This window comes from Rutilus rutilus, assembly GCF_951802725.1.
Source record: "Rutilus rutilus genome assembly, chromosome: 17".
Taxonomy (NCBI): Eukaryota; Metazoa; Chordata; class Actinopteri; order Cypriniformes; family Leuciscidae; genus Rutilus; species Rutilus rutilus.
In genome coordinates, this window is record NC_140230.1 from 23,592,389 (window position 1) to 23,604,626 (window position 12,238).

The window sequence follows — 12,238 nt, forward strand, 5'->3', positions numbered from 1 at the left end:
GTGATATTCGCACAAATCCCTGCAGGACGTGGTGTGTGAGACAGGAGGAAGGGGAAATTGTCTGCTTGTGCGAGTGAGTTTATGACTGGGGATTGCTATCTGCAAAGCCAAGATGGGCCGCCTGCAGATGTGATGCACTGCAGTGTGTGTGTGTGTGTGTGTGTGTGTGTGTGTGTATAATCATCAGGTATTGAGTTTTTTTTCACCTCTCTCCTGCAGCCTGCTGAGCATCGTAATGGGTCGTCTGCCCAGGAGTGAGGTAATGTCTAGGTTTAATGCCAGCCTCCTGCATTGGCGCACACTCACAGGGGCACAACAGGAAGAACAGCAGGCACTGCAACTCCCAAAATGGCTGCTGTTGTGACTCTTAATGATGCTGACAACATAATTAGCATTTTGCTAACGAGCCACATGGCAGTGCTTCCTTCCCTGGACGCTGCCATACGGCCTCGCGGACAACACCTGCGTGCTCTCGGACCCCCTTTATGACACATCATCTTCTCGGTAATGCAGACACAGCGAACGCAAACAGTCATCAAAGTGGAAGATCTCAGTGACAAATAACCGTGCGTTTCTCGAAGTGGGCCACTAGCCAGCAGGCTGTCAGTTCCGACTCCCAGTCGTTGCAAAATACTATAAAAACCTCATTAAATAATAACAGCACTCCATATGTCCGGTTGACATCTCCGTGTGTTTACAAACAGGAGAAACTAACCTGGGGTTTGATGTGCCACTGTTGGGGAATTTTACAAGTAATTAAAATACAAAAACCCACCACATACAAACACCACTATAAATGTGATGAAGGCCTGCGTTTTCACAAGAGAAATGCAGGTTGCTGATGTAGCTTAAAATATTTAAAGGGATAGTTCTCATACCAAAAATGAAAACTGTGTCATCATCATGTCTTTCTAAACCCGTGACTTTCTTTTTGCGTCCGTGGAGCAGGAAAGGACATATTTATAGAAGACTGTCTTAGCTGCTCATTTCTATGCAATAAAAGTGAATGGTGAGCAAGATTTTCAATGAATAACGGCTTACATTTCCCAAATTGAACATAAAAAGATTTGGGACATGCTAATATTATTATAAACACAGCTGACACATTTGTTAGAAAGTGAAAGGATGTTTCTTTTTTTGCTAAGTTCTCTTTTGTTTACAGCAGCCAGTTTATAAGCGCTTCTCATTACAAGTTTGAGAAGATGGTTGACACGTTACATTCCAAAATGCATTTGTGTGGAGCAGCATTTAATAATGAGAACTAAGCCACTGAAAACAGCGGATGAGCTTCTTGCGTGTAAAAGAACACAGTGCTGCACTTCCCTCTAAAACACACAGCGCACATATTTACAGTGCTATGCATAAGTTTAGACACCCATGCTAAAGTTGACTAAAAAGAGGAATAAAAAATCATCTTTTGGAAATTGAACTTAATGCCTTAATTTAAAAAATTAGGAAAAATCCAACCTTTAAGGACACCAATTTTCTTTGTGAATGAATAATGTATCGTAAATAAATAAATGTTCTTCCTTAAAATACAGGGTGCATAAGTTTGGACACCCCTATGTTAAATTCCCATAGAGGCAGGCAGATTTTTATTTTTAATTATTATTATTATTATTATTATTTTTAGGATACTATGCATCCTGATAAAGTTCCCTTGGCCTTTGGAATTAAAATAGCCCCACATCATCACATAGCCTTCACCATACCTAGAGATTGGCATGGGGTATTTTCCATAAGATCATCTCTCAATGCTAATCAAACTAGCTATTAGGCTAACTGAAATAAAACCATGCCAATCTCTAGATATGGTGAAGGCTATGTGATGATGTGGGGCTATTTTAATTCCAAAGGCCAAGGGAACTTTATCAGGATGCATAGTATCCTGGATCCATGAAGTAACTGGCCTTTAAAAATAAAAATCTGCCTGCCTCTATGGGAATTTAACATAGGGGTGTCCAAACTTATGCACCCTGTATTTTAAGGAAGAACATTTATTTATTTACGATACATTATTCATTCACAAAGAAAATTGGTGTCCTTAAAGATTGGATTTTTCCTAATTTTTTAAATGAAGGCATTAAGGTCAGTTTCCAAAAGATGATTTATTATTCCTCTTTTTTAGTCAACTTTAGTATGGGTGTCTAAACTTATGCATAGCACTGTATGTACTTAAATCTCACCCTTTGCGATTTTGGTTTTATTTCAATTAAATATGCATCCCTAATAAATGACGACAATTTGCATTTTTGAGGAAACTATTCCACTAATACGTTTTAAAACTCAGAGCTTCTAAACTGAAACAGATCTGGGCCTAAGAGCAGGGCATCTTTAGTTTTATTAATAAAGTGATTTTTAGTGATTTTAACACTCAGCAGTTCCCAATTTAACACAATGATTTGTGATGAACTGATTTTACTTCTCTGCATTATATTAATTCAATTATTTAGTTTGATGTTTTAAAGGAAGAACCATAAAAAAGTGATCCAGAGATTATAGGGTTAGTTGAAAGATGAAAATTCTGTCATCAATTACTCATGTCGTTCCAAACCCATAAGACTTTTGTTCATCTTCGAAACACAAATTTTATAGCCTCTAATCCACCACTTAATGGGGTCAAGCTCAAATTTACCTTTATTAAATAGTTAATTTAAAAATAATAGTAATCATAAGCATTTTGCCTCATAAGAACATACACAGAGTAGAGTAAAAGTAAACAATGATTAAGATCGTCCCAAGTCTTCATTTTAAATCTTTCAAGGCACAGAGTGTGTAGTTTCTAACTCAAAACCGAAACTATCGCCTCCACATCTTTTCCAATCCCAAAAGAGTTTAAAACCTTCCCATTTAAAGGAAGTGATGTTTACATCAGGGCCCTCATATTTTCACTCCACTCCCCTGAGTCACATGTTCAAGCTCCAACCAATCACCACCCACAGATCCCCAAAAACTAGAAACAAGGCTGAGACAGCAGACACACCTCCTGCACGTAGGTCACCAGAGAGAGAAAGTGGCACATCTGACTCAAGCTCAGCTGACCCAAAACTTCAAAGCTCTGACCCAGAAAAACAGAAACTATAACATGCACATTCACTGCTTCTCTCATAAAATACTAAATTAAAGCTTTTCTAATTAAAGTATGATGTTCACCAAGGCTGCATTTATTTGATCGCAAATACAGTAAAACAGTAATATTGTGAAATACTGTTACAATGTAAAACATCCGATTTCCCTTTGAATATATTTTAAAATGCAGTTTATTCCTGTGATGGCAAAGCTGAGTATCAGCATCCATTACTCCATTGCTCATATGAAACTGTGAAGTACGCATGTACACAAGGTAGTTAAATGATGAGAGTAAAACTGTAATTCATACATACACATACACACATGAATGGGAAAAAGACAGAAAACAAGATTGCAACTCACTTTTCTGGCATGATGTTTATAATAAACAAAGAGCCATCCAAAAAAAAAAAAGGAGCAGAAACTAAACAGCATCTCAGCAGGAAACATTCTTCTCATGTTTCATTCTCTCTCCCTCATACACACACACATTAAGAATTCATTTATTCCATTCATGCATCTTCAAGCAACAATGCAACCTGACATCCTGCAATCAGAGAGTGAATGAATTTAGGGTCTGAATTTCATCCATACAGCCATGACTGATATGACATAAAAACACATTATGAGGCATTATGGGTAAACTGGAAATGAGCTAATAGGATGTCTCAGTATGAAAGTCTTTATTCACTGAGGGGAGAGAGAAGAGAAGATATTTGTGAGAAATGAACACCTCAGGGGAACAAAAACACAACGGGTTGGAAGAGGGAATGCAGAAAGAATGAGAAAGAATTCTCATTTGCATTCCAACTCATTTAAAATGGTTTATAAATGGGAAAACATTTTGGGTGCATGATAAAAAAAAAAAAAAAAAAAAAAAAAAAAAAAACCATACCAGAGTGTTTCCATATAATTTTTTGACTGGAGCTATTTCAGGTTCAGCAGCAAACTGCTACAAAGGCATTGAAAAATTCCTACTGTACAAGCCTTTGACTTAAGAAGAAAAACACTTATAGTAGGCTATACAATGGCATCAGATGCACACACACACAAACATATTTGTTTCACTATATTAGTGAGGAGACTGCATAGAATTCCATTGATTTTATATTAGGTTAATAATAATTTCTATTGCTAAACCCAACCCCTACCTCTAAACCTAACCATCACAGAAACACTAGACTAGATTTAGAACTTATCCACACAAATAAGTTTTAATTTGAAAACGCATATTTTTCTTTCGCTTTTGGCCTTCAGTCCACACAGAGACGGCATTTCTGTTGGCATTTTTGAAAATGCTTTCCCAAGTGGATACATTTCAAAATGCCGTTTTTCGCATTGTAGTGTGGATTGTCAAAACAGAGGTATTTATAAAACGATGACACATTTAGTCATGTGACACATATTTTACCAATAGATATTCGTGTTTATACCGGTACTCTGCCTGTTATGTGCTATTCGCTTTCACACAGTTGCTAAAATATTTTACTTTGCACACTCTTCATATCACAGTCCTGCAAAGACGACAGAAAATGCACTTGCAATGTCCTGCTGCAAAACATGAGAGCAGTTGGGGTTTAGACCAAACATATAATGGTGACTGAGTGCGACCTGGACACATGATGAGATATTTTGCTAAATAAAATGATCCTGCCAGAACAATTGTGCGATAACTTCATTATTTATTATTCATCTCAGTGAGCTTTTGTGAGGGTTTGCGCATGCGCAGTATGATGAATTTAGCATTTTCCGACGTTTCAGTGTGGATGAGAAACGTTTGGAAAACGCTAGTGTGGACGGAGAACATCTGAAACGAAAACACCGTTTTCAAATGTATCCTGAGTCATGTAGACGTAGCCTTGAATATAAACATGTTTTGGACATGTAAAATGTTCTACATAACTACATAAGTGAGGACATTTGGCCCTCACAAGTATACCTAAACCTGTAGACACACACACACACACACAATGAAAAATTTGGGGTCAGTAAGATGGGGTCAGCTTTGTGAATCAATTTGCTCTTTATTAAAGCAGAGGAGATTGTGATGATCAAGACCTCCAAAGTATCATAATTTGTGTAAAATCTGATCCACCAATAATAATGGATCTACAGGAGCCCAAATCCCCTCCAATTTTCGGAAATGGGTACTTCAACCCGATATATGAAACTTTTTGGTCGTTTCAAACTCAAAATTTGAAATAAGTGCTAATATAAAACTGAAGATGGAAGTCTTTCCATCCAGTATTTGTTTGTAAACAGTAATTGAATCTATACAGGTCTTAATTCTAATTCAGACATTAAGTGCAAACAATTCACCTAGTAAAAAGCTTCTTTCTTTTTCTGCCCCCCTCGTTTTCTTGCGTCCCTCATTGTTTTTGCTTTGGTCTTTGAGCCAAACCTGATTGAATTCCAGAGCAACCCCATTTATTGCTCTGCCTCTTTTTCTCTTCTTGTTTTTTTTAATCCCCGTCTATCGCTCTAAGAGGGGAGCGAAAGAAAGCGAGGGAGGAGAGCTGTCAGTTTCCCATCTTTAATGGCCCCAGCTGCATCATTACTCTCTCAACACACTCGCACACAGGGCCAAACGTACTTAAGTAACAGATGAAGAAACGAGCGAGGGACGAAGGCCACCGAGAGAGACAGAGGGATTCCATCATACTGGGAGGTTCGCGGCACAAAATGACTGAATGAATGCACTGAGTAAATGAGTGAACACAGAAGAATAGTGCCCGATAGACCTCCAGCTCAGCCACGATAAACAATCCCAGAATCCACTGTGAGCCTGCGTGAGGTGACACTGTCTGAAACCCATCAGTACTGATGGTGTTGACAGCCAACGAATACAGAACCGCACGGCCCTCGCCCTGAAAAACAGCCCGGCTAATGCAGCGACGTGTGTGGGATGTGGATCAAAGGAGCTGGGGAAAAGCATGAGCAAGTGAGCGGAGGAAAGAAAAGAGGAAGGAGAGAATGCAGGAATCGGACTGACAGTATTCAATTCATTGGAAAGCTTTAGGGGGGTGAAAAAAAAAAAGAACTATTTACAACCAAAAACAAAAAAAACACAACAGTCGCTATTGAGTGCGCAAAGAATTTAGCGCACAGGTGCTTGGCCTGTAGCTTCGTTAAAGTGCAAATCTGAGAAACATCTTCAGAGATAAATTGCTTTTCCTTATCCCGAATATTGCGAAAAGTCAAATAACGCAAATCAAAGTGAGCTCAAACAAAGCGGAGCGCTCTTCAAACTGGTTTCAAGGCATCTAATACCAAACAAGTGTCTCATTCACACTGTCATTATCATCTGTCATTAAAACCCTGATTAAGACCCTCCGAACTTCATTCAAGTCTCCTTTACAGTCGGACATTCCTGTAAGCCAAACAATTCCATCATCCGGCACTTCCCTCTCGCTCTCTCCCTCTCTTCAAGAAGTTCAAACGCTTCATCTGGGACTTGCCCTCCCTCCAAGCGACACAGATTGCATACAGAAGACATGACGTCGGTTTGGTAATGAGCCCCTTAGCATGAAAATGCAGCCCGCTGCGGTCGGCCCAGATTAGCATGAGAGATGATGGAGATTAGTGATGGAAATCCTAAACTCAAACAAACTGATTGTTGAGCTCTTCACATCAGACAAGGCCCGAAACGTGACCTTGGCGACCTCTGACCCTCATCAACCTGTTTTAAAACCGCAGAGGAGAAACGTGAGGTGAAAGTGAGTACGAGAGATCTCTATCTCTATAGACACTCGTCCCCTGACAGACATCAAAGTGGGACGTGTTGGTCCAGTGCGAGCGGGACAGTGTCTATGAATGTCCAGTGCCTGACAACTTCAACCAGCTTGTCTGCAGCTCTTGAGAAACTCTTCTCGCGCACACACACACACACACACACACACACTCTGGAGAGGAGAGCTATTAACAAACATGCAAACTGTTGAAGAGGCTGATTTGCATACTCTTCAAGGGTGCCGCTACCGTGCCGCCTTCAAAGAGGACAGAGAGTACCCCGAGCTTTTATGCAGAGTGAATAAACGTTTGTAGTTTTATGTCTGAGAAAGTTTGTTGTTGGTTTTACAGTAAAGTTCTGCCAGCCAAGTTGTGTGCTGGGATTTGATGCCGGGAAAAAGGCAAATGTTATCGGCTTTGTGGTAACTGTGCTCATCGCAGTAAAACCAAGAGTGTATGTAAGGTAAGACGATCCTCAGTGTGGTTTCTTCTGTGTTAAGGTGTAGAAGTCCGTCATGTTTAATCAGCATCATTCATAAAATGCCCGATCTGTGGCCTGCACAACATACCTCTTTAATATCTACTGAAATAAATTAAGATTGTTTTTTAAAAGGGGTGTCACTTAAAGGCATGGCAGCAGGCTGTTTAAACAGTAGGAAAGACTGTGAAAAGTAGTCATGAAACTTTCTGCCACAAAAATGACTAACCTTAGTGGACCTTCTTGATCAATTCTTGGATAATTAATCCCCTGATAAACCACTGACAAAGAAGATCATTGCCACACACCCTTAAACCCTGCAAAGCTTTTCATCATACTCTCTGATAAACACTCCATCCCTTTTCTGCAGAGGCTGTCTGACGGTCCTGACCACAACCTTTCAATGCGTAGAGAGAGAGAGAGAGAGAGCGAGAGAGAGAGAGAGAGAGAAAAAAAATATTTTGTGCAGAGTGTCTAGACTATATTCATGATCAATCTGTCTGGCCCTGCTGTAGACAGAGAGATGGCAAACTCGATTAGACTCTAAACATTTCCTCAGATTCTGTCTCGCTCTCAGCATATATCGTCTTCACTAACGTCGATCAGCATCATTCCTCTCTCCCTCTCGCAGTATATGGCGGCTGTTTGTCTGCTGGAGAAATGAGCATTACTGCTCTAACAGCTCTGACTGAAGACACCCCTCAGAGCAGAGCGAACACAGGGGAGCATGACACGGCAAGAACAGATGACTGATTTCAACAGCCCGGAAAGATAAACTCAGACGGAGCTACGTGCTTCTTTCTGGATTTTTTTTTTTTTTTTTTTTGTCTGCTCTGGTTTCCTCAAACTTGGAGACACAAAAGAGCTACGGTAGATCAAAGCTGACTGGCTGCCACAGTCTCACACAAGGGGCTGGACGAAATAGCGAATATTCACCAGGATTTTGACAATTTCACAATTTTGCTTAATTACAGAGCAAATATATAGGTCAATGAAATGTTAGAGAGTCCAAAAGAAAACAAAAGGAAAAAATCTTTAAAAATTTAGTTTAAAACACAAATGCAAAGGTTTAGGAAATCCACTCTTTGCATTTATGTTGTTTTCTTATGATTTTGAAAACCTTTTATCCGATTAAAATTTTTTCTTAATAACCATCAAGCAAAATGTAGTAACCTATAATTCACATCATTTAATGTAAAAGTGTTTTTTAAACAACAGAACCTAAACTAACATTGTCTTATAACATTGCCTCAAAATAACAATTTTTCCTAAAAATTCATAATAAAATATGTCAATCTTTAATCAGGGCAATTGTATCACCCTGACTTTTTTTTTTACTTTATGCCCCTCCCAAAAATATTAAAACAATTTAATTCAGAAATTAAAAATATGGTCATAATATGGGAGTTCAAGTCGATGTATGGATGAATGGCATTTTCAATGTAAAAATAAGGCAAAGCAATGTCATTGGCAAAAAATACATATAGAGGAAAATGTCGAATATCATCACAAAAACAAGTTATGGGCACGCACATGCATGCGCGCATACACACACACACACACTAACACACACACTTTGTGTTTTCATGTTTTATGGGGACTTTCCATAGACACAACGATTTTTATACTGTACAAACTGCGTTTGTCTATCCCCTTACACTAACCATACTCCTGAATCTGCCCATCACAGAAAACATCACTTAGTATGATTTATAAGTTGTTTTCCTCATGGGGACCAAAAAATGTCCCCGCAAGGACAAGGATTTTGGACATTTTGCCCCCATAACGTATGGTTTACCAGGCCACACACACACACACACACACACACTCCCCACATTTCAACATGCACACACCATTTAACACTCGTCTCACACTCACTCCCTGCAGGTGGCTTGGATACTAACGCCTCAGGAATTCAGATGAGAAGTATGAAAACATCCTGCTGACCTCATCAGAAGCAGAACACAGTCAGGAGCAGGAGCAAGAGTGTTAGAGAGATGGACTCACAGCTGAAGATGGCAGATGCAGGATGCTGGGTGGAGATGGCGCAGTTCTCCTCATCACTGTTGTCTCCACAGTGGTTTAACTGATCACAGACCTGCGAGTCCAGGTTCAGACATCTGCCGTTAGCACAGTGGAATCTGCACTCTATGGACGGAAAAAAAATCCAAACACAAAAAACTGCAGTGACTCGTCTTTAAATAGGTTAATCAATAACAATTAGAGTCAGGCTCTGTTTTCACACCTGCTGCATCAGGGCTTGTCAAATTTACAACCTTTGCTCTGGCCCTTGCGAAAGGAAACTTATCCCTAGAAAATGATTTTTGAGCCAAATGTATTTTAAATGTAGCTCCCAAAATACAATACACTATTGTTCAATAATTTAGGGTCAGTAAAATAAAAAATAAATTAATACTTTTATTCAGCAAAGATTTATTAAATTAATCAAAAGTGACTTTAACATTGTTATCAACAAATCGATCCTGAAAAAAAAAAAAAAATAATAATTTCAACATTAATAATAAGAAATGTTTCACCAAATCAGCATATTAGACTGATTTCAGAAGGATCATGTATCAGAAGACTAAATTTATGGCTGTTGAAAATTCAGGTTTGCCATCACAAGAATAAATTACATTTAAAATATAGTAAAGAGAAAACAGCTATTAACAGTAATGGTAATAATATTGCACAATATTACTGTTTTCTGTATTCTTATGAAATAATATCTCACAGACCCCAAACTTTTGAAAAACTTGTGTCGTCTACAGAACTGCTCAATGAACCTTCATTTTACCCATGTAACTAAATGTCAAAGCTGATGTTTCAACATGGCAAAAAATGCTAGATGATCGATTGCTAGTTGTTAAGTTCAGCTGCAATTTTGTTTGTGGTTTAAAACTGGGTCCCCTTCCTGACCATTTCCCCTTCACGATTTCATAATGCGTTTCAGTAGATTGACAATTTTTTGTTTTGCCGGACGAACGACTGACACTCGTTTACACGATGATACAGCATATCCGACTGTACAGAATTCCCCACAGCCTTATTTCTGTTTGTGTGAAATAAAATATGACATTTAATTCGACTAAGTTCTATAAAGTTTCAAACTAGTCAATAAATGAGAGCGCTAAACTCTGTACAAAGGGCTGTTCACACCAAGGGCAATAACAATGAGTGTAAAAGTTTTAGCTATCAAACTATCAAAGTTTTAATAATCATTCCATGAGAAAAAGAAAGTCCATACCACATTTATGATAACGACATAGCGGAATGATATCGCTGGAATCAATTTCAGAATGATTTTTTCCCCAGCTCAATGAATGAAAACATTGACATCCAATCAGAACCATCCTGACTTCAAAAAGCTTGAGCATTTAAAATAAACAGAATGTTATCATCCATTAGTGTGGGCAGTCGTTCTCGGTGTGAACGGGCCTTAAGAAGCTAAAATTTATATCAAAGAGATGCCTTTGAAGCAGCTCTCAAAATGTTGCCTTTTCCCCTCACACCTACTGTTTCTCAAAACCTAAACTATCCAAACTAAGTGATCTTACTCTTGGATATCATCCTATGAAAAGTCTATATTCGGAAAAACTTCTCAACTTAACAACTAAAAACACTAGCAAATCCTGTGAGGATCTGAAAATCCTCAGCTGCCGGAGTTTGTGGGAAAGTTTCACTGGGCTAAAAACTTTGCAGTGATTTGTGGATCTCAGGCGGCGATGATCCTCTATATGTAGGTCACTGGCTCTTATAAATGATCTTAAAATAAGTCTTCCTGCTTCAACATTGACCTGATATCGGTGGATATTCGACTGTATGGAAGACTGACTCTCCACTATAAAGCATTTACACAAAACCAGAAATGCAAAGCAAACCAGACAGTGATGACACCAGCGCTCCAAACAAATTCTCTGTCTGAGGAGGAGGTGCTAGACAATACCAAAGCCATGCAATCTCTCACAGGGTGTGGTGCAGCCAAAAGAGGTTTTAGAAATGTTATGAAGATCTTTACACAAACAAATCAGCAGTTCTCTGCCTCCCTTAAACCTTAACAGAGCATGAGTCAATTATGCAATCACAATATTCACCTGCAGCACAAAACAGTAACAATCGAGAGAGAATAGGATAGACCTGACAAACATAGAAGAGAAGGCAAGACGAGAAAAAACTAGATGACAAAAGGAGAGAAGTGGATGAGAAGTATAAGAGACAAGAAGAGGAAAAGGAGAGCACAGACAGGATGAGAAGAGAGGAGCCTAAATGAAACAAGACCAGACAAAACAATAGGAGAGAAGAAGAGACGAGACAAAAAGAGGAGATTAGACGAAAACGGGTAAAAAAGTGACCAGACAAGACAAGAAGAAGAGACTACACAAGATAAAATGAGGAGAGAAGAGGAAAAGGAGATGAGGACAGGAGAATATTTGGAAAGGAGAAGATGGCAGATAAGAGGAGAAAAGATACTGAGCATGATGAAAACGGAAGACACTAGATGAGATGAGAAGAAGAAGAGACCATATGAGACATGACGTGGTGAGAAGAAAGAAGACAAGAAAAACAACATGAGATGAAATGACACGAGGAGAGAACAGATGAGGACAGAAGATAGGAGGACGAGAGTAGAGGAGAAGAGATTTGAATAAAAAAATGGAGAGACCAGACAAAGCCAGAAGAGGAGAGAAGACGAGACAATAAGAGAAAAAGATGAGAAGTACATGGGGAAAAAGGAGAGAAAAGATGACTAAATAAAAAAAAGAGACCAGACAATTCAAGATTTAAGAAGAGATGAGAAAAGAAGAGGAGGAGAGAAGAGATCAGATGAAAAGAGACAAAACAAGAAAATAAGAGACAAAACAAGAAAAGAATGAGAACCAGACGAAACAAGAGAAGAGACGGGATGAAACGAGAACTGCAGACTAGACGAGATGAAAAAAGAAATCAGACGAGAAAAGAAGA

The 12,238-nt window shown here is 38.8% G+C and overlaps 1 protein-coding gene across 2 annotated transcripts in view; it reads right to left on the reverse strand.

Moving 5' to 3' along the window:
* ldlrad4b (low density lipoprotein receptor class A domain containing 4b) overlaps positions 1-12,238 on the reverse strand; it is a 46,787-nt gene that overhangs the window by 16,828 nt on the left and 17,721 nt on the right. For both annotated transcript variants that reach the window (XM_084384963.1, XM_084384964.1), the window contains exon 3: positions 9,284-9,424. In XM_084384963.1, the coding sequence (XP_084241089.1) occupies positions 9,284-9,424 (141 nt within the window). The remainder of the gene's footprint in view (positions 1-9,283; positions 9,425-12,238) is intronic.